Source organism: Electrophorus electricus, chromosome 13 (genome assembly GCF_041902795.1).
Source record: "Electrophorus electricus isolate QZ-2024a chromosome 13, ASM4190279v1, whole genome shotgun sequence".
Lineage (NCBI taxonomy): Eukaryota > Metazoa > Chordata > Actinopteri > Gymnotiformes > Gymnotidae > Electrophorus > Electrophorus electricus.
This window is the reverse complement of record NC_137509.1, coordinates 11,511,911-11,534,938: the sequence shown is the minus strand read 5'-3', so window position 1 is coordinate 11,534,938 and position 23,028 is coordinate 11,511,911. Positions and strand designations below refer to the sequence as shown.

The 23,028-nt window shown below is 43.9% G+C and overlaps 2 protein-coding genes across 11 annotated transcripts in view; both read right to left on the bottom strand.

Annotated features, from left to right (window-relative positions):
• Positions 1-462: 462 nt before the first annotated feature.
• pelp1 (proline, glutamate and leucine rich protein 1) lies at positions 463-15,060 on the bottom strand. Of its 6 annotated transcripts, none has more exons than XM_027015561.3 (17): positions 14,904-15,060; positions 14,443-14,507; positions 14,184-14,289; positions 13,594-13,743; positions 11,497-11,568; positions 11,349-11,408; positions 11,025-11,181; positions 10,729-10,861; positions 10,330-10,417; positions 10,074-10,162; positions 9,806-9,919; positions 9,475-9,625; positions 8,479-8,641; positions 8,332-8,387; positions 7,199-7,423; positions 1,112-2,980; positions 463-787 (listed from the first exon to the last, which is right to left on the bottom strand). In XM_027015561.3, the coding sequence occupies exons 1-17, from the start codon at positions 15,042-15,044 to the stop codon at positions 698-700; spliced, it is 3,729 nt and encodes a 1,242-aa protein (XP_026871362.3). In that variant the 5' UTR covers positions 15,045-15,060; the 3' UTR covers positions 463-697. The 6 variants fall into 6 exon arrangements, with proteins under 6 accessions (XP_026871362.3, XP_081550900.1, XP_081550902.1 ...); XM_081694774.1 differs by having other exon boundaries at positions 14,396-14,507; positions 14,904-14,987; XM_081694776.1 differs by having other exon boundaries at positions 14,426-14,507; positions 14,904-14,981.
• Positions 15,061-15,920: 860 nt separating this feature from the next.
• The window catches only part of arrb2b (arrestin, beta 2b), a 36,326-nt gene continuing 29,218 nt past the window's right edge, over positions 15,921-23,028 (bottom strand). For 4 of the 5 annotated variants that reach the window (XM_027015568.3, XM_081694784.1, XM_081694787.1 and 1 more), the window contains exons 10-15: positions 22,265-22,337; positions 19,487-19,624; positions 19,000-19,083; positions 18,790-18,866; positions 18,530-18,584; positions 15,921-18,419 (exon numbers count right to left, since the gene is read on the bottom strand). In XM_027015568.3, the coding sequence (XP_026871369.1) occupies positions 18,320-18,419; positions 18,530-18,584; positions 18,790-18,866; positions 19,000-19,083; positions 19,487-19,624; positions 22,265-22,337 (527 nt within the window). In that variant the 3' untranslated portion in view covers positions 15,921-18,319. The remainder of the gene's footprint in view (positions 18,420-18,529; positions 18,585-18,789; positions 18,867-18,999; positions 19,084-19,486; positions 19,625-22,264; positions 22,338-23,028) is intronic. The other variant, XM_081694785.1, reaches the window with a different exon arrangement.

The window sequence follows — 23,028 nt, the reverse complement described above, 5'->3', positions numbered from 1 at the left end:
ATCCGAGTACAAGCACCCATCAGCTGCAAGATTAAACCCTCAGACAGGTGAATATGTACATTTTTCTATTTTTAATTGTTTTCTGCAACCAAATAAGAAAAACGTAACAAACAAAAAACCAAAATCTTAAAAAACAGCAAAAACACTAGAATAACCATATTTTCCTCCATGTGTAGGTAACCAAGGATACTGGACAGTAAAGGAAGCCACAAAATATATAAACAGGCAAGCTGAGTGCATGCAAACACGTATTCAGAATAGCTCCAGGCAAGCCAATATATATATTTTATCTCGCAGGGCAAAGTGCCCAGGAATGTGGGCAAGAAAAACACACTAGTTGCTGAGCTCTTAAATGTAGGAATAATGGGGCCATATGAATGGGGCAGAATGCAAGTCAGCCGTATGGGTGAGAGTTGATCACCACAGGTTCCCACATTTGTTAGAAGCACTTTTGACACCATAAAAGAGTAAATCTTTAATGACATCACAAGCAAGACCATGACTGCATCACTCTGTACGATCCATTAAGGAAAATCTAAAATAATCATCACAGATAAAAAAAAAAAAAAGTACAAGTTTTAGTGACACATATCTGTGCGCAAATCTTGATGCAAGCCCCTTAGGAATCTGTTGCTCTCTGGGAAAGAAAGTCTACGTGGAGACCAAATGAATGATGTGTTCTGGAGATGTTGGTGCTCTAGGAATGGGACTGTGAGGCACCATGGTCCTCGTCATCTGGAGGGCAGTCCACAAAGTCAGCCAGCATGGAAGCCATCATTTCATCTCGCTGGGCGGACAGAAAGGGACAGAGGAAATGCAGAGTGTACTTTACTGAACCAATCAAGCTTGCATACTCTAGAGCTGCAAGTCACTCCTGCTAGTGTTTATACAGTGTGGGCAGACCATAAATATTGCTAAATTCATGGATAAACACAGAATCCTCTTGCTGCTCTCACCCAGAACCACTGCTTAAAAAAAAAAAAAAAAAAAAAGTTTGAAAGAATTCTTTCACTGCTATTAAAGCCCACAACGTTTTCCGTTCAGTGACGCGTTCTCACGTAGGAGCATGGTGCTCAGTGGCTACAAGCGTAATGAAGGCGAGGGGGTTTACCTTATTCTCACTACCCTGTTCAGAGGCCTCTGCTTCCTCCACATCTTCTATCTTTCTCTTTGTTCCTCGTGCCTCCTCCTCCTCCTCCTCCTCCTCCTCCAGCGCTCCCGCCTGCTCCTCTTCGCCCTTGGCCTTCTCCCCAGGCTCCTCGTCTCCTTGCTGTGGTGCAGCTTCTCCCGATGTAGACACCGCACTTTGGTCGGGTGCCACGTCTTGCTCTCCCCCTGCACTTTCCTCATTAACTCCGCCCTCTACAGTGACCTCCTGATCCTCCCGAGGCATCCCGGTATCCTCCGGTGCTGCCGACGGCTCTGGCGCGCTCTCTTCTTGCACCCACGGCCTCTCCTCCTGCTCCACGGCTTTGGCGGGGGCGCTCTCTTCCGGCTGCTCGGCGTCTTCGCCAATCACGTGCGTCTCTATTTGCTGCTCAGGGGCCAGGCTCTCGTTCCCTTCCACGGCGCCAATGTTCTCAATCTCTTCCACGGCCCCTTTGTCCTTCATCCCTTCCTCCCCACAGACGCTTCTCACGGCCTCCATTTCCTCTATCCCTCCTTCCACCTGTCTCTCCCTTTCCACATGGAAAGCGCCCATGCCTCCCTCTTCTTGCTCTTCAATCATCACCACTCCCTGCTCTTCTGCCATCACGCCTCGGCGGTTGTCCCCATCCAAAGGTTGGATCTCTTCTTCATCCTCCTCTTCCTCCTCCTCTTCCTCCTCCTCTTCCTCCTCCTCATCTTCTATCTCTTCCCCCTCTTCCTCTTGCATATCAAAATCATGATACTCTGTGTATATATCATCATCATGGAAATCACTTCCTTCTTCCTCCTCATCCTCCTCCAGAGCTTCCTCCTCTTCCTCCTCTTCTCCCAGTTCCTCTTCATCCTCTATGCCCTCATCATCCTCCTCTTCGTCGTCGTCTGAGCTGTTGATGTTGATGACGTTCTGGTCCTCCTCTGCACCGGCAGGTTGCTGCTGCTGTTGGAGCTGGCGGCTTGTTTGGGCCAGCTGGTTCTGTAGCTGCATGTGTAAGGACAGGGTCAGCTGGGCTGCCTGTCCTCCTGGCGAAGGCTGCAATAGCATCTGCTGAAGCTGTGGAGCTGCTGGCAAGGAGTTCCCCAGGCCACCAGGGGGTGCCGTGAGCGGCACAGCATTAGAGTTCAGAGATGGCACCAGAGAGGCGAGTTGCTCTCCCTGGCTGGGTCCAGGGAAGGAGTTGATATTGTTGGCATCGGATGGCAGGATCTGATGGGAAATGGATGTGGGAAGCTCATTAGGGAGCGCAGTTTCCACTGTCCCAGCTTCGCCCACCACTCCAGCAGCGGGTGCAGGCATGGCGCCCCCTGGTGGCGGCGCGAGAGTCTGTGGATTGACCGCTCCCTCCTGCATCTCCAGCATCATTCCTTCTGGCATGATGACTACGCTATCGTCCGAATCGCTCTCAAGAGAGATCTCCACATCCTCAGGCTCCTCTTTGTCATAGCGAACGAACACCTGCCGTTGGCCTTCTGGGGCCCCAAGGCCTGCCAGTTCAGCAGGCTGGGTTGGAGAGAGGAGCAGGTCACCTGGGGGCCCACTGGCACCAGCCGGGGTGGGGAGAACAGGAGGAACCATGGGGAGATGGTTCTCCAGGGAGCCTAGGAGAGCAGCAGGGCCCAACCCCAGAGGATGTCTGGCAGGAAAGGAAGGGCCTGGTGCAGGGGCCCCCAGAAGGGTCGGGACGGAGAGCGAGGGGTTCTGGGTGGGGGCATGGACAGGTGCAGATGGGGTTGGCTTGAGAGTAAGGGGCGGGAGAGGCAGGGAGATGGAGGGGGTACGTGGGTGAAGCAGAGTATTGCATATAGTCAAGGCCTCAGCACAGAATGAAGAAACCTGAAGAGAGCCAGAGAGAACAACAGACAGGAGGTGAATTGCAGTTTCTAAAAGCTTAGACAGAGAAACACAAAACTGACCAGAACACCATAGTAATGGAAGCTGCCGCTCCCAGCACAGAACGTCATATAATAAATCAGTCAAAACACTCAGCCACCCAGTACCATACAGCAGGGCTGCTCCCCATGCATCACACAGAAACTGTGCCATGCGACCTCTCTTCTCTAGGGGTAGCCAGGTAACGTTAGGTATCTTTTCAGGTTTTGTTTCAGGTACCTTTATTTCCAGTGAAGGTTTGGTTAAACTACACTCAATACATTCACTTTATTTAATTTGCAAAGTTATTCCAGGGTTTAGATAAGTTTTAAACTCAGCTAATGTTCTAATGGTGAAATGCACCACCAATCAGTCACTTCTAACCACTTCTGCAATAAGATATGTTGCCACATCTTGTAAGCAAGACTGTTATACCCCCACACATTTTAACTCAAACAGTTAAATGTGTCGTCATTCTAGTTTCTTTGAATGAGCATCATAATATATTTTATACTGCACCTCTGAAAAATGATTTGTAAGCCTTCTTTTAAAAGAGTAATTTAAACAGATTAAAATACAAAATAATTAAAACTTCTGGGCGAGAACTCCATGTCTTTCTGGAGTTCTGTCTGCCCTCTTCTGGGGTGCGCAGTAAATTTTTTGCCAAGATAGGTACAAGTAAACCTATAAAGACATTTAGAAACAAAGAACCCTAAAATCAAGCCTAAGAGAGAGAGCTATTGGGTAGGCCAGAAAGCACTGCAGTCATCTAGTCCCACTAACAAAAGCATCCAAAGGTTTCTCAAAGTCAATGCAGAATAGGTCATGGACTTCCCACATATTCCCGAGTTGGCAATATGTGGTTACACATACACTGAAGTGGTTTTTGTGTGGGTCACAAGTTCCATTATGGTCAAGAACCGCATATGGATTCTTTCTTATTCTTGCAAAATGTCCTGACCTTAGGATCTGAAAGAGTAAACCTATATGGTTGTGCTGTGTTCATTATGTATACTGTAGATGACTAGGAATGGCTACAAAAATAATCCCACCATAAAATCTACTGTTTACAGGTCTACTGCCTCTGCTTTTAGATCAAGCGTTGCTGGAATTCTCAGAAATGTGGAATTACTCATGCCTAGAAACGAATAAAAAACACAAACACAGCGCTGTTGATTTTTCTCAGCTGCAACCCTTAAGTACTGAGACACATCAGGGGATTGCCTACAGAATGTGTACACACCTCCAAGTACATGTTCGATGAGACATTAACATTTGAAGAGAAGAGAGAGTTAATTTTTTTAAAAAATATATATTAGTCAGCCATGCATTTTAAGAAATTTTCCAAAGACTCCTCTTTAGTAAGTCCGATACTGCTCATTTAACTCATTTATTGGGAGCTGCTTCATTGTTTATCCATCTCCTTCCATATAAAAGGAGGTCTTTGGCTTCTGTTATTAAAAACAAACAAACGCTGAAAAGCTCATTCTCCAATGATCCTTCCCCAGTGCTCCACGCTGCCTTTGAACTGCGGCCCCTAAGCTACCAGTGCCTACGATGTCAGCCTGTTCAGCACAGAGCATCATTCGTGGGTTTACTAATGACCACTCAAGATTATATATTGCATCCATTTCAATATTTTCTTCTTATTCAGAGCATATTTGCCTGTTACCATTTGTAATATGTCTGAAACTTATATGCCCAGAAATGTATCACAGTTAATTCAATTCCAGTTTAATATTGGTGCATATTGATGAAAGCAAATGTTATATTTAACTAGTCCAACTAGCCAAAGCATATGTGGATTAAATTATAAAGGGCAAAGAATCAAGCTTTGTTTGCCAAGATTTACATCCATGCAGAAAGTACCCAGAGCACCATAGTACCTCACATGATTAATCACATCTGACAGTCAACTAAAGGGAAGCCCTCACAAGACTACCCCCAACATACAAGCCAGGCATACACGCCGACATGCTACACTTTTGAGCTTCAGATTTTTTGCTTTAAACCCTGCTAGGACATGTGCATTGATGAATTTATCCCAAGAAGCCACACAAGTATCCTTCAGATGGAGTAGTCATTAAATCACCTGGTTAGCTAAAAACCATGCTAGACTAACCAATAACAAAAGGAGTTATTTGTTGCCACTCCAAGCAGCGCACACGTTTACAAGGTTCATCGGTAAACTGATTACATAACTACTACTTCATTTTGTGCACATAGCATCTTAAAAAGACTCCATAAATTAGCACGTGTTCAGAAGTAATAAAATAAGCATTTGGATTACTATGCTCAACCTATAAAACAGGTACAGTGCCTATAAACAAATACGGTTACCCATGATAAACATGAGCAAACCAGGTTTTGAAAGACAATCCTTATTGTTTTTCCTTTTGAGCTTTCATTAAAATAAATACATAAATAAATAAATAAATAAATAAATAAATAAAAATCTAATCCTGAAGTACAATGATTGACAGGAAAATATTGTTCTGTGCACGCCACAAGTCTTGGCACACCTAGAAATTCTTAAGAATAAAATATAACCGAAGTGTTTTCCAACTTACATTTTCTGTTTCAGCATTCACCTGATTGATTAGGAACCCTTATATGGATACCTATGACTTCCTGTTTCACTAGTTTCTCTAGTTCAGTTTTGAGATTAGAATCTTTACAATCAATCAGTTGTTTTGGAGCCTTGCCAGAAGCCTCTGTTGTCAAGGACCAATAGACTACAATGGACGTTTCAGTGGGACTGTGTTTTAGAGTCAGATGAGAGTGGACCAGAAGAGCTTCTGCAAGGAGGAACGGTCTCGGACCTCTTGCCATGTGTTCTACAGTGTCATTATAGGAGAAGACTCGGGGTGCTTTGTAGTACAAGTATTACATGAAGGTGCCATGCAGGAACCTCTTGGCACACCGATCTCACAATGACCAAAAAAGTAAACTGCATTTTATTGGCACCGTACCTGTACTCTGCACAACTACGAAGGTGAATCTAATCTAAACCATTACATAATGTTCTATTTATCCATTACCTCCCTCTGTGCCTTTCATTTTTTTCCAAATTAAATGTTTTGTACTGTGCAGATTTTCAAAAAGGTCACAGAATATAAAATCACCAAAAGTACTTCAACACTGAATCTCTGCCACTCTGTCGGTGTCTGACATTAACGTAATCTTGCACAGTGGACATGCTGGCTCACAAACAAGACCAAACCAAACAGGTAAACAGGTATGTTATTGCCATATACCAAATTAAGCCTTACGACTGAACTGAATGAAATAAATGATCTTTCAGACTATTACGATGTTTACAGGATGCTTTTTTGCACTGTTTGGAGTAAAGGTTTAAAAGCCAACAAGCCTGGATTTTGGTTAACAATAACTCCTGTGTAAATAAGATTACAACAAGCCATTACAATCTGTTTTTATTTCCAAAACAAAAAGTGAGTTAGGTTTCAACGCCCGGCTCTATTAAATGTAATCTATACCTGGATTACATCTGGATTACATCTAGATGCTTTAAGATAACCAACAACAACCTAGTACAGAAAGCCTTAAAATCTCATGTCAGTTACGTGCTGTTGTTTGAGCATGTCTGCTGCTGACACACCTGCTGTTGAGTTAATCTCAAACAAATACCAAGTGAAATACACAAAGGCGAATCTACAAGAGCAGACTGGGGTCCAGTGTGCTGAAAAATAATTACCATCCATCGAAATCACTTATTAAAAAGCTTTCTTTTTTTTTCTTTAAAATATACACCATTTAGACTTTTTTTTTGTCCCAGTGTTTATTGCGCTGACCAAATCTCAAAAGACAAAACGGAAACCATTTGGCCCCCCCCCCAAAAACACAAACGAACCTTTTTGTGCCAGAGAAATTTGGATTAACCTGAATAACCAGTTACTCTAGAAATATTTAGTCAGTCATGTATAGTAAAAGTACTTGTGTGTACAGGGATCACATATCAGAAACTATATTTTGGGTTATATTCTTGCTATAAATAAAGCGCACACACACACACACAAAAACCTTTAAAAAAAAAAAATAAATAAAAAAAAATAAATAAATAATAATAATAATAATAATAATTCATCCAACAAGGCAGCATCTCCCCTTAAAGGTGGTGATGCAAGGCACATGCCGGGGAAGGGATCATATCGGCTCACTCACCACGATGTTTCGATCTCGGCGGCCCTGGCTGAACACGGACACCGCACAGGAGAGTGGCGGGGGCCAGCGCGGGGAGGGTACGAGCACCAGGGCCAGCAGGAGGCGGTAGAGCTCCCGCCGGGGCAGCGCGCCGCCATACTGGCCGCTGACGCTGCCTTTCTCTGCGCCGCACTGAGCCTGCTGCTGCAGCCGCACGCACAGGGGCACCACCAGGTCCTGCAGCCTCTGAGCGAGGGAGAGAAACGAGAAAAGAGATTTTAAGTGAAGTGCAAAAAGCCCCAGAGTGGGGGGGGGGGGGGGCTGGGAAGAGAGAGAGAGAGAGAGAGAGAGAGAGAGAGAGAGAGAGAGAGAGAGAGAGAGAGAAAGCAAAGGGCATGAAAATGAAGCAGAGAGGCTGAGAGCGCGAAAACCAAGGGCGGAGTGAAGCACTCGTGCTGTTTCTACTTCCAACACTAGTTCTTATAGACCCTTTTCCACTACAGAACGTAGATGCACGCATACTGGCCAATGCACTTGCTCCCAGGCTTCAAGATGCCACCAAGCATTACATGAGAGGGGCAAACAGGTTTTTTATTAAAAGGGAGGTAGCGGTTCTTTAACTCTTGTACTATTAAATATACGTGACTCCAGAGATAGTAGTCTCACGCGACACTGAGAAGGCTTTTGACCACAAGTGGAAGTACCTAAAAAATATCATTCCGTAAGTGGTTTTACTTCCGGGACACGGCTGCTGTATGCACCTCCCCAAGTCAGTGTCTACGTTAACGGGACATAAGCCTGTTATTTGAGGTACTCGTCGGGGTACCCTCCCTCCTGCACCACTCTTTATTCACTCTTATGACTGAGCCACTAGCAATATGTGTGTGTGATATTCAGTGTGATAAACTTAGGAGTGGTCGTGTTTGTCGTTATTGTTGATGTTTATCTTTTCTTAAAGAAGTTTGCAGAATTTCATATTGGTGGACAATATTTGTATGGTGCTATAAACTACTCCCAAATAAAAACAGGTAAAAAAAAAAAAAAAGTGAAAAAATGTAAAAGATTATTTGAATTGTGCAAGCAACTCTCAGGCTAAATGAAAAGCAAGAGACTTTTAAAATGTCAAGTTGACTGCTTCATAAAAACCAACATACCTTGTGTAGATCTTCTTTCAACAGAGTGCCGCTAGTCAAAACAATTTGTCTAAGGGCTGCAATCAAACAATATCAATTCATGTGTTTAATATATTTTTTATAGATTTCTAATCATAAGCGATCGAGTCCTAGTTGAGAGCCTCTCACCTTGAAGAGCAGCAAAGCATGTGTCCTGATTTGCTAGGGCATCACCTTTCCTTTGCAGTGAAATACAACCTGGCTCTCCAATGCCCAGTCCTTTAGTCCGCCGAGGTCCCGCCTTTGCAGCGGTGCCGACCAGGTCCGGCATGGCTGGCTGTCCCGCACGAAGCTAGCGGAGAGAAACAACGTGGGAAAGCGAGGAAGGATGTGAGCTAGGAGCACCCCAAATAATGCCCTTAAATGCTTGGTGTTTCTAAATAACTATCCACATACTTTCGCAAAACACAAAATAAAAAGTAAACAAAAAAATTTAAAAATACAAATACAATAATATTAAAGCTTCAAAACTAAATCTTGTTAGCATAAGCACGTGTGTTATGTTATGTGCGCACACCTGCATTTCACAAATAGTGCAGCTATAATAATTTAATAAGCATCAGAGAAACTCTAGAGCATGGTGATGTTCCAACATGTGCAGGGTATGCAGCGTGTGGGGCGACAGGCCCAGTTAAATAAAGATTCCTGTTCTTCTAAACGCTGAACTGTCATGCCTCTATGGTATATCAATATCTTGTCACATATCTTGCACTGAACATGTTCCTCCTCATCCAATAATTTCAAACGTCACCACACACTGGCACTGAGACTATGTTAATGCACAGTGTAACTGATGACACAAATCAAATACAATTTATTTATATTTCTCATTTTACATTTTTCATATTAATCACAGCTCTAGATGCCTTTTATATCAAAAATACAGCATCTCAAAGGAATAACAAATATCCAGAATATTTAAAATTACTCAGACTGGCCCTACATTAAGTAGGAAAAGCGGTAAATTACATAAATGATGAAATGCAAAGCAATAAGTACATAGACGATGAAGGAATGATGTGTTCTTGATCCGTTTACTAGTGCATTCACTAAAATAAATGTACATAAATACACATCTGAACATACTTTACATTAGTGAGTACCAAAACTCCAAACTTGACTCACTTTGACAGCCTCGGTTCCTGGCGTAATGTCACCCAGGAGGTGAGTGAAGAGCAGCTCTGAGTGGGAGGTGCTTCCCTGCAGTACTGAGGCAGAGGCTCCACCCACACGCACCCACAATTCTAGTGTATGGTATAGGGTCACTCGCACAGCACTGTGGGCAAAACGAGAGAGACAACAACCTACATTATTCACAAACCTCTAAGTGACAGGTAGCTTATGCTTCAACTAAGACACAAAGGACCAATAAAATTCAATTTCCTATGCATACGTGTGTGTGTGTGTGTGTGTGTGTGTGTGTGTGTGTGTGTGTGTGTGCGCGCATGCATATTACCTGTATGATCTCTGCTGGCCCAGGCTGGCCTCTGGGAGTGATGCCCATGTTGACAGTGACTGAGAGAAGAGCCTGTTGAGCACGCTACAATACCGCACCAGGCCACTGCGCACACTGAAACACACAGCACCACCAGTGCACTCAACCAACAGCTTACTACCACCACAGCAGACTACCGGCACACATCTATTCATACCAAGACTTTAAACTGCTGATGGAGGCTGGTGGGAGAACAGCCATCTTTAATAACTGGTTTGTGTTTACCCACGCTTTGATTAGTGCGGAGAGCAGCTCCAGGGAGTCGCTGTGTATTGAAGGCAAAACCAGCAGCTTCAAGCAGCCTTCACCTGTGGCATTCTAGAAACACACACACACACACACACACACACACACACCACGACGAGCAAGGCCTTACTGTTGGAGTAACAACATGTATGGGTTGCTGTATACATGTCTACTAGAAATAAGTGTTCATCTAGAGTGTAGATCTGTGGAAAAAGTAACAGGGGGGATTGGGGTCTTACAATGCTCTTAATGCTAACAGCCAGGGCACGACACACCAGGTTAAGGACATGCTGAACAGAAAGACGCACCGAGGTTGCCGGATCAACACTGCATACAAGAGAAAAATAGCAAAAGATTTGCATCATTTTATCAGCATTTTGGAACATTGATTTTGGAATTTTGTTCAGATCAGCATGTCTAGAAAACAATGCTAATTACTAAATCACACTCATTTTACTGAGTATATCTATTAAGTGGCAAAGAGAAACCCAGGAGGCGAGGAGCCCAGCCTGTGAAGCCAACCAAACACAGTTAGCAGGGGGAGCATTAGGCTGGGACCACTGGGCTGAGGTCACAGGGGCAAAGATAATTCACAACTGTTCTATAGGTACAACAACAAGAAAAACAAGCACACACACCCAAGTGTATGTCTGAGAGCGAGACACACAGCTCTGTAGCGATGACGAAGTTGAAGAATCAAGAGTGGATCGATGTCGTCGATCGGTGGAAAAGGCAGCTCTACTCCTGGTCCCTCATACTGTACAGTCTCTTCTGAACGTGCAGAGAGAGAACAAACACACCATAAATAAGGAGACGATATACAGTACAAAAGGAGTGGACACTGGTGAATTAGGTAAGAATTCGTTTGGACTTTCTCGCACATTTCCTGAATGAGCGCAGACAGACATACTGTGTCTATCTAGGTGTCACTCACCTGTCTCTATGCCCTGGTACAATTGTCCCAGGATGTTATTAGCTGATGCTAGCAGACAGTGCACCTGATTGGTCCATCCCTCAGCCCTGCGTCCACCTCCCCCACGCTCAAGCACACCTCCGAGGCAAGGCAGCCGTCCGTAACATTCACAAGCAACCTAGAGTACGAGGAACATAAATTTGGATGAGAAGGCTAATAAATAATTCTGCAATAAATAAATAAATAAATAAATAAATAAATGAATGAATGAATGACAATGGCCGTCACTTGCATAAAAAAGCCTGGACTAACAATTGAGAACAGCAGCATGAGAAGGACACTTACTTCTTGTACTTTTGGGTTGTCAGAGTCCATCTTAGACAGGAAGTAAACTCCTAGCTTTTCCTGCAGGCGCAAGCAGGTGTGGTGAACAAAGAGAGCATGCAGGCACTTTATCGACAGATTGCTCAAAGGGAAGAGCACAAGCACTCACCTTCAGTGAGCCACATGCTCGTGGGTAATAGGTCATACAAGCCATCATTCCCTCCATGGCAGCTAGGTGGCACTACAACAAAGACAATTTTCATTTGTAAGATGGACAGCTCTGTCAAAGGCAAACCTGTGTGTTTTCACAGTTGTTTTTAAATGAGCCGAAACAGCTTCGGTTAAAAGATAACTACAAAGGGAGCCGGCTGTAACAGACTTCTTTTTACACTGAATGTAAATGAACTTTAAAACAGAACTCAGTTCTCTTTCTGGTCCTCTTTAGCACCACTTGCTGTTCACACCACAGCCCCTTTAGAACTCCGATCCCTCACAACAAGTAGATACGATGGACGTCCAAGATTGACCTTGTTTTAAGAAGATAGAAACAGCTATGGCAAGGATTACCTACAATAAGACCCCATGCAGAATGAGAGAGATGTCCTGTTGAAATGGCATGAGTGAGGCCAGGGCTGTTTTGCATATAAAAACTAGTTTCAGGAAGCTGTTGGACTGTTATCTTCTTCTAAAGGTCTTTTGTCCTTTAGCAGCTCCAACCTTATCAGCTGGCTTAATAACACTCACTCATTTTGTTTCTCTTTTTTTTTTTTTAAGTACAGAGTATTCTTCTTTTGGTAGATCAATTTTTAGCAGGTTTGTTGAAATTAAAGTTACTAATTTCTCCTTCATAGATATTAATATAAAAATGCTTCGAATTCCCCTGTAGGAACTGTCCAGGACAACTTGGCTGAGCTATATTTAAATAAGATTCCACTAGTGTCGTGATGTGTGCAGAGTATCATTTTTATTAAAATAAGCATGTAGTCTTAACCACCAGTAAAATTCCTTAGTGTCAGTAATGGACTTGATTCCATTAGTGGTAGGCGTTGTAGGTAGAAATTTTAGGCATTTGATAGGACACATCTTTCTGGAGAAGTTCATTTTGAATCACTGGGAAAAGGGGCAACTTTCTTGTGGTTTGAACAGGCAGGAGGCACAACCCGGTAGTGCTATTGTTTTCATCCGTTTTCTTAAGCAAATCTTCTTTACAACTTCTTGTTGCAAGCATGATCCACGAATTGAAAAATATCAGAATTCAGGTGATGGGATTTAATCCATCATTTAAAAAGTATATTAGGCTCAGAATTGTATTTCATCTTGATTTTTGTTGGTGGTGCCTCTCACATCTTTGATTAAGTTGATATAGCTGGTAAGTCTGGTCTTAGAACAAGTATAATTAGCCAATTTAATAACTAAACTAGAGATGATACCATCCAGTTCATTGGGAAAATATACAATCCTGAGAGTAGTCATGCTGGTAAGTTTGAAGAGAAAAAAATGTAAAAAATAAATAAATAAATATATATAATAAATAATATATATATATATATATATATATATATATATATATATATATATATATATATATATATATATATATATATTTACTGCAAACATACCATCTTACACAAACGCGCATTGTGATTATATCCAATTACTATAAATCTGATGCTGTCAGAAAAGGAGGACACTAAAAAATAAATACATTTTAAAAAACTGAGATGACGGATGTTGCTGCAGAACCATACAATCCCATGTGCGGTAATCTTTCTTGCAGTTGTTTGTAGTCACTGTGTAGGGCAACCCTAAAGATTCCACATGGATAAAAGCACAGAACAGACCAGACATACTTGGTTTTCCCATCACACAAATCAGACCATAATATAAACCACAAATTAACTGTACTGAGAAAACCTGGGAATGCGGTCTGAATTGGGTTTGTTTTTCATGTTCACGTGGAAAAGAAACGATGAAACAGCCCACTTGTGAAAATGCATCTAGTCCCTCAACACTAGAAGCAAAACATCAGCCCTGTAACTAATATGGTTCAAACATCTCTCTTGTGAGAAAGCCAAAAAAAAAAAAAAAACTCAACTCTGCTGTGTCTTGAGAGCACATCATCTAACGGGCCAATAGTAGATCAAGAAAAACTAAAATCTAAACAAAGCTCCTTCCAACTTCCAACCCACGACATCCCCCATTACCTGCCATTTACCTATGAGGCGAGACGCGAGTGCATTTGCTTAGAGCTGTGGTGGAGTCTCACCTCAGACTTGAGGCCCAGCAGGGAGGTGAGGATCCCCAGCACAGAGTTGAGGCCCACCTCTCTGGCCAGCTCGGGCAGCTGGGAGGAGTACTGCAGCAGGTCAGACAGCACGCTCACCGCCAGCTGAACCGTGGGCAGGGGGGCTTGCGACTGCACGCGCAGGCCGGAGACAGAAGAGGGAGTTAGGGAGGGCAACGGACAGAGAGCAAAGGAGCAAGAATTTCATTTCACCACATCTGCAGCAGATTGGTAGAACGCACTTCAGGTCTCGTTAACACGGCAATGCACAGACGTTTGCATTTCTTTGGCAAAGTAGCAGAAAAATTGTGTTCAGTACTACGGCTATATTCTCCAAATAACCTTCTGATGTGCCTGGAATAAGACCACACTACATTAAACCAAAGCTACATGGCGAAGAGCAATTATGGATAACGGAATGAAACGCATGTTCAGTCAGATAAAGACAATTTCTGTATACAAAATGTATGAAAGCTGTTAAATACATACATAAAGGAAGACAATAAAGTACAGGATTCATAATGTGCAGCTGTTACCAAAAATAATATTGGGCAAAATGCAGCCAGGGTCACCTGGATAATCTGTTGTAGAGTGCGTAACCACGAGAGACAGTGCTGCTGGAAGACTTCACTCGAGCTGTCCTTCACCAACATAGACAACAAACACAGACCCTCAAACCTAAAACGCAGGAAGATTCAAAGTTAACCTCTTTCAGCATTTCGCATTCGTTAAAACTGTTCCCTCTCCTGATGGACATGATCGTTCGGCGTACAGAGTGACCTACAGTTATCCACACCAAGCAAAGCGCGTGTACCATCGTATGCTGCCCACCTCGTCTTGCTGGACCCGAGCCGGGCATTGCTGATCCCCACGAGACCGCCCACGGCCCCGGAGTGCTATGGCAGAGACAAAATCTGTTTAAAAACCCCACTCGGCATTTGCGTCGGTGCCAAGGCGGACTTACGTCCACTAACCTAGCTAGCTTTCTGCGAGTCAGAGAAAACAACATGTGAAATAAATAAATCAGCGAAGGCTACCGGCCTATTTTATGTCGCTTAGCTCAATGTCAGCTACGAGTGTCAGCACCATCGGGGCAACCCGTTAATAAAAGCTGTGGTCAACTTGTGCATATACATAAAATTCGACAACCGGAATTGCAATGTCAGCCCCTTTAGGTGGCAGAGCAGCGCGTCAACACACAAAGACGGCACCATCCCACCCAGGGCCGCCGCGCTGAAGCGAGCCGCCGAGGCGAAGCTCCTCTGAGCGCTGCGGCGGCCACTCTGCCTTACGTGCGTCGCGACCACGCCGTGCTCGCGATAGTCCGCCAACAGCGCGGGCAGGTGTTCGGCTCGGTCCTCTCTCAGCGCCGACGCCAGACCCTCGGTCAGCCGCACACCGTTGGGGCCATGCAGCCAAGCCGCCGCAGCCATCTTGCCTCCCTGCGAATGACGTCAGTGGCCTCCGACGAGGCGCTTCGTCGATATCTCGCGCCGCCCGTTTGGACTCGCGCGGAGATCCGGGCGCGCGCGCGGCGGCGGCGGCGGATTGGGATCCCGTGGGACGCTCCGCCGGGTCCTCGGGTGATATTGGAGCGGGCATGAGGAATGATATGTTTCCTTTTCATTCTCTTTTGCGTTCTCCATTTTACGTTAACGCACGCATTGAATCCTGTAAGAGACAATCACTGTTCCAACGTTTAGGAAACCCGACCCGCTCCCTCGTTTCCCCCCGGTGAAATTAACCCAGTTCTGCTGGCGCTGTCCACGTTGAATTGGGACGAGGAGGCACAGAAGGGACGGCATTTAATGTTGGGCCTAATTTTTCCCACTTTTTAATTTCCCAGCTCTAGCAGCGCTCTCATTTCTTTCATGTCTTTTTTTTCACTGTCTCACATGCACATATGCGCGCGCACACAAATAAAAACACGCCAACCTGAATTTTTTAAAACTTTTTTTTAAACATTTCATTAATTTTGAGTACAAAATAAAGAAGCAACATATATTTCCAATGTTTTCATGTTAAAAAAGCTTTTTTTCCCCAAATAATTTTCATTTAGTTTTATTGACTAAAATAACATATTGCTTATACATTTTATCGGAATTCATAATATCAATATACTTCATCTCATTATATTGTGAATTAAATTACCAGGTAGCATGTATGTTTATTTTCATAATATCAGTTTTAGTAGTGAAAAGTAAAAGTAGCTTAAAATCATCCTTAGAATACAAAAAGTCTGACATGGTACAATATAATCTATAAACCAACATTGGCGTGCGTTTTCCTTAGATAGACCCAAGCTGAGGGAAGATATACAATATATTTCTTTTAAACACTCAACTGGTTCACAGACATATGAGGCTTCATTCAGGAAAAAAAAGAGCTAAATTTTACATTAAGGTGATCTGACAGACTGCTCCATCACCATCACAATAAGTCAACATTCTCAATTCCTACATTCACCTCAGAATGCAGAATGCATGCTTAGCATTCTAGCAAAGCACTCATGACAGAATAAAGATAGGACGATTTTAGACCTTCTGATAAATAGTCTCCCTGACATATCACAGCATAAACCATTTATAAAACATCCTAAGTTTGACAGCAGGCACATTTACATATGCACAGACACCCTTACATAAGTTCAACTGATTGGTTGTTTTTCATGGCATGTTTTAACTGCATGAACTGTGGTGGCACAGAGGTCTACTGGGACTAAAGATGGCATACAGCAATGCAACACAGTGGAACCTGGTGAAATCCTCATTTCCTTGTATTCATAAACATTCTTAAAATATGAAAATGGAAGGGTATATTGCTGGGACTTCAGCAGGTAAGCTAGCCAGGACTTCAGTTATTCTGTCTTTCCATTTTCTTTACACTATAATGCACTGATTTACACTATAGTGCACTACTTTACACTACAGTGCACTACTTTCTAATCTGCAAAATGCAAGTTCAAAGAAGGTCCTTTATTAATTACCTAGTATTGTGTAGGTTCTAAACATCAACTAAAGGGAATCCAAGAACATCTGAGAAATATACCAACAGCAGGTTAAATTTGTGTGCAGCTATGTACATAAACACCTCAATACGGTATATCAATGGCTAAGCTAATGGGTGAATACAGTAATTTACCTGGTTCATTTTCAGTGGTTTTGATTATTGCCCGTGTGTAACGATGCAAGTCAAAGGTCAATCAACAACCAATTAATATAATTAATAGCAGAATGAGGACAGTTAAAAACGCTTTCCAAATAAAACAACCAATCATATGGCAGACCAAGGCTAAGCACTTCTTATTGAGACAAGGGGGTGCAAAATAGTCACACTCCCATGTGTATGAACATGCATACTGACATTGGTATACAGACATAAGACACACAACATAAATAAAACTGCTTTTGACACAGACACAAATCAGTAGGCTGAATATTCCCCGGACAGGTTTATATAACTCTAGTCTAAATGTGGCAGTGTGTGGTGTAAATGAACTCAGGACTGGCATTAATAAAATCATTAAAAACAAATTCCCAGCGGCATAAGCACAAAAACCAGAGTAAGTCAGCTTCTTGGAAATGATGAGAATTGGCACCTGAAAATAACTTTTAGTTAAACGACTTCTTTGGGCAGCCCAACCCAACTACCCTGCTTCAGCAGGCTGAACTAAAATGGCAAAGGTGTGCTTTTGTCAAATAAAAGTGCAAAGAACCGTGCCGCAGTGGCTCCTAATGACGAGTTCTAAAAGCATCGTAAATTTACAGTAGCAACAGGCACCTGCAGGCAGAACCACCCAGTGTCTTTGTCTCTGGTTACGCCAACCACCCAGGTCATACCGAGGACACAATGTTCTATCGTTATCACAAACGCAGCATAGCTAGAGGTACAACAGTAAATCTGGAGGTTTGTCCTCTAATGTGGTTCTTTGCTGACTATTACAATGTGCCAACCTGAACATCACCGAGTAGTTTATTAATGGCAATAAACAGTAATGCCTGTTCATGTTACTGACTCCTGCTATATGCATATATTTTTACATAAATCTAAAATAAAATGGCAGAGCAAAGACAGTTGAAGAAAAAAATATTTTGGTGCTCTGCAAGTCTGGAGATGACAAAGTAATAAAATACATTTTTAACTCAAGATCACTATATATGTGGTAGATGTAATCACCTTACACTGAACATGATACATACTGTATATTACCATTATTACAAAGCTTTTAATGCCCACTCAGATTTCTAGTGGGACACAAATTATGTAAATAAGAAGACGAATGAAAAAGATAAAAGAAAAATCAGCCCTGAATTAATGGACTTTCTTTCCAAGGACATTTCCTAGACAATGACTGACCACACAGCCCACTTCACTTTACATCTTTCTCTTCCCTTCTGTTTCACACGCACGCTAGAACAGAGTAGCTTGCAAAATAAGAAAAAGAGAAAAGAAAATGTCTACAGACAACAGCATCACAGATGCAAAGGGGAATGTTTGGGGCAGGACAAAGTCAACAGGGAAAAAAGGTCTGGAAACTCAGCGAGTGTCCCACTTTGTCGGAGTAGCCCAGTAGAACGACGGTTTGGTAGAACTTCCATGCGTTGGCCCTCTGGTCTGGGTGTGGCTCTCCTCTTGAGTGCCTCCATTTTCTGCCTGGGTGGAGGGAGAGCACGCATGAAGGTGTGTGTGTGTGTGGGGGGGGGGGCGGTTAGCAGAAGTGGTCATCCTCATCCTTATCATCCTTCATCCCCTTCAGCCTCAGCCGCGCAAAGTCCTCAAACACAAAGTCATCGTCCTGAGAGAAATTACTGAGAGGGGGAGAAAATAGAGAGAGGGGGGATTATTAAAGGTCAATAACACTGACGTCTGTCTTGACTATTGACTCAGACGCAGACGTTTGGGCAGAGAGCAAACTCACTTTGTCTCAAACTCTATCAGGTTGGTGTCCACAGGGGCATCTGTCTCTGGCACAGCTGCAGGGAAGAAGAGACAAACACCCACAGCGTCTCTCATTAGGACGTTCGCTAAATGTGGAGGGTGTCTCAGAGTAAGAGGAGAAAGGTTCGAAATACCCAAAACAGTGTTCAAAATGAACCTGAAAATAACCTGGCTACAGAACTATAGACAGAGATTTCAGTGAGGCGAGTGAGAGTCGGGTTGCCAGAGTAGTGTGTGTACCTGACTGCGGTCTTGAGTTGGGCTGCTCGGAGGGTTTAGGGTGCATTAGGACAAAGGGGAGCTCCACAGACACATCACTGTAGAAGGGCATGGGACTAATTACTGTTCGGATATCATGTCTTCCCCATAAATTATTCATCTTAAATGAATAGAAATATATAAAATGTTGCTTGTGTGTGTGAGAGAGAGAGAGAGAGACTCTAGGCTCACCCTCCACGGGACACAACCAGTTTAACTTTGACTCTATAGGACACCAAGATTCCCAGAACTTCTTTATTGGATATGTCCTTCACACTATAAAACAAAGAAACAACATAAGCAAAACTTTCCTGAGACAGTTGAGACAGTGCATTTGTTGCCATGGTGAGTCATACAAGTTCGTGTAGCTCCAAAAGCTGAGTCTCAAAAACAGTGTTATATGTTATATGGCATGAAGGTTGGTGGGCTGGTTAATGTTTGATATGATGCGTGGCGTGCTGTTTGATGTGATGGTTGGTGTACTGGGTGGAGTGCTGGTGAGTGTGATGGCTGGCGTGATTGGTGGTTTGTTTTGTGGGTGGTGATGGGTGGTGTTGGTGGTTGGTGTGCTGGGTGGTGTTGGTGGTTGGTGTGCTGGGTGGTGTGGTGGGTGTGTGGTGTTGGTGGTTGGTGTGCTGGGTGTCGTGGTGGGTGGTATTGGTGGGTGGTGCATGCTCACATGGTGCTGGAGGCTAGATTGGTGTCCTCGTGTTTGAGTTTGCCGTCCAGGGCCAGACCCCTCTTTTCTCTGTTGTTGTTGAGTGTGGGGGTGAGTGTGTACACCTTACAGAACGTGGAGCTGGGTGACACCTGATCACTAAGAAAGACGAGCGAGGAAGAGAGAGAAAGAGGGGGTAATAGAGGAGGATAGAGAGGGGAATGGAGAGAAAGGGAGAGAGAGAAAGGGAGAGTAAGAGAGAGAGAGAGTAAAACAGACCATACACTTCCACTACTGGAATATCCAACTATGACCAAAGAACTAAGCTTTGAAAATCGCATCATGGACCATGAAAGTAGCATTTTCCCATGCAATAGGCAATTTACCTTGAAATACATCGGAATTTGGAATTTACATGGTTATCCCTTTGTTGGTGCTTCAGAAAATGTGCCCAGATGTGAACTGACATTTTGGATTCACACAGCATTCAAGTGCCCAACATTAATTGGTTAACGTGCACCAAGATGCGGTCCCAGTTTCCATAGCTAGACAGCATTTGAATTAGCATATAATAGGTTAGCTATAATCAAGAGGTCAAAGGCTAAAGCTGTAACAAAAAACCTTGAGAGAGCAAGAGCAACTAACATTTTACACGCTGCCAGTGAAAGTTATTTTGTACTAGTTGTTAATGTGTCCTTAAATCACACTCAATGAGCAGCAATTCAGCAACACTTACAGAGTCAAACTAGCTATCTAGGGAGGTAGGCTACTTACTAATCATATATCATATGTCATAATGCCTGGAAATATATAATAATGCCTGGAAAATTCCATGAAATTTGTGTTTTTTGAGAAACATGGTCCATGAACTTAAGCCATTTTCCCCATTAATTTGGTAGGGCCCTAATTATAACATAGATGCTTACTGTCCTAGTGTGCTAATATACTTTTAAGTGCATACAGAGGCTTGAATTACAAACTGGAGAGCTGTATGAGGACACAGACCAAAAGGCCTGGCCTGGTTTATGGAGAACTGGACCAGAGGACAGGGGACAGACAGGTGGACAGACACAAGGAGGGCAGAGGGAAGAGGCAGGAGAAAGAAGACCTTCCATGAAGACCGACATTTACAGACCCAGCCGGTACTGAGGGTGGTCTCATTTCTACAGGTCACGCACAGCGGGGCGAGACAAAGCGACTGTGAAGCATCATCTCTGCGCCCTGAGATGAGTGTTAAGCAGGAGGTCAGTTGCTGTGCCTGGCTTAGGAGTGGGCAGGCTTATAAATGATTACACTATGTTGGAAACACGAGGGCAGCAAAAGGGCACCGGTTCTTTGATGAAACGCGGGAGACTCTGTCAGCTCCGCGCACAGGCGCGGGGGGAGGGGAGGTGTCTGATGGCACTTTTCTGCTGGCACGGCGCCGGAGCTGGTGCCAAAATCTTGAACAGTTCTGTTCTTTTCCACTGCAAAACAAAAAAAAAACAAAAAAAACAAAAAAAAAACAACAACAACAAAAAAACCCTCAAAGGTTTTTGGTGAGTCTTGTGCCATCTGGACTGCTAATCTTGCTGATTTGGAACCGTTGAACCTGTGAGGCAACCGATTGAAGGATACAGCCCTGGCCGCACCATGCAAAGTTGTGTATCTGCTTCAACACTATTTACAAAAGAGTGAGAACCACAGCACAAACAGCAGCAATGACTCATCCGTCCTGTAAAAGCTGAAATGGTTGATTCTGGACAGTTAGATATGCCCTCAAAGGCAGAAGCAAAATTAGCCAAAGAACAGTTTGTTCTGCCACGAGGTTTATACACTGACCTCCAGTTTCTGCTTCCATAATAAAGAACGCCAACACCCAGATACGTAATCATGGGGCTCTCAAACCAGTGGAATTGCGGGTCCGTTTTTAAATGGTTCATGGGGACCAGCACCATTTTGTTGAAGGAAAAGTGGTGTGAGAAGCAGTAAGGCTCAGGGTCTGGCGTGCGGAACCAGCAGGGCTGTGCTGGCCGGCCAACCCACAGGCTTGCTGTGGGTATCGCCAGAGAGCACAATCACACAGGTCACCTCCAACAGTGGGGGAGAACAGCCTTCTCTTATTACATCACTATAGAGCCAGCCAATAGCTGAGAGGGGGCGGGGCTTGCCAAGTGGCAGCGGTAGGATGGTGGGAGGTGCGATATACGTTTTGACATCATGACAATAGGGGAAGGGGCATTACGCCAGAGCACTCCGACTGAGCAACAGGGGAGCTGAATTAGCAAACCAGCTTAGAGGGAAGAGGAAGTCATTGCAGGGTTTTTTGGTTGTCAGAGTCAGGACTGACCGGCTGTGAAAGCCCTTTTAGGAAGAGCAACAGCATGAATGGGAAGCTGGGAATGGAGGGTGAGGCTCTCTGGACTGAACCCACTCTTACGTGAAACACTACATTTACAGCATTTAGGTGACACTTTTAATTATGACTCAACAGAGCTTGAGCAATAGAGGGTTAAGGGTCTTGCTCAGGGGCCCAACAGTGTCAACTTGCCAATGGTGGGGCTTGAACCAGCATCCATCTGAGTACTAGTCAAGTACCTTAACCACTGAGCAGTAGCTCAGCCCCACAACCTGTGGCACTGCAAAATGAGTGAGAGGAGAGACCAGGGGGGTCCAAAGCGACGGAATGGAGGGCAGGAGGTAGAGAGCTCGTTCAGAATGTGGCATTAGTAAGAAGAGTGGGGGGGGGGGGAGAGGCCGATGGAGTGAGAGAGGAGAAAAGGGGGATATGGAAGGGAAAGAGGGTGGAGGAGTACTCACTCTGCCTCAGCCTGAGCCACAGGGCATTTGTACTGTGCAGTGCTGAACAGACAGATATCGGCATACTGTCGCACTGTGGGGAGAGAGAGCAGGGAACACACAGCAGGGTTACCAGGGCTGGAGAAGAGCATGGCCTCACACACACACACACACACACACACACACACACACACACACACACACACACACACACACACACACACACACGCACACACACACGCACACGCACACGCACACGCACACATACACATATGCACGTGTGCACACACACTTCCACACAAACCTACACATACTTGCATGCACACACACACACATTTCATGCGCACACATACAAATATGCGTGTGCACACACACTTGCACATAAACACACACATACATGCGCACGTGCACACACACACACACACACACAAGCACACGCGCACACAAGCACATGCGCACACAAGCACATGCGCACACAAGCACACGCGCACACAAGCACACACTCACATACACAAAGGAAAAGTCTTATTTTATTGAAGTAAAATAATCCATATAGTGCATATAAATGGCTTGGCAGTCCTACACCTAAGTAAGTTATCAATGTCCACCTAAATGCACAGAGCTGTGCAGAAACATCGAAGTAGACAAACACAGTTATCTTAAATACTGAAACGATACTATCCATAACAGAAACAAACTCCTATTTAAGCACTCTGAAATCTCAACAACAGTTACAATAATAGAGCAGTGGAGAGATGTTTCTGTGGATACAGACTCATTAGATA

Excerpts from the sequence above, each read along its gene's own strand:
- pelp1 (XM_027015561.3), bottom strand. The coding sequence starts at position 15,044 with ATGGCTGCGGCGGCTTGGCTGCATGGCCCCAACGGTGTGCGGCTGACC. Across the intron at positions 10,418-10,728 it reads GCTCTCAGACATACACTTGG|TGTTGATCCGGCAACCTCGG; the intron begins GTGTGTGTGCTT and ends TCTTGTATGCAG. Across the intron at positions 7,424-8,331 it reads TGAAAGAAGATCTACACAAG|AGGCTGCAGGACCTGGTGGT; the intron begins GTATGTTGGTTT and ends TCCCTCGCTCAG.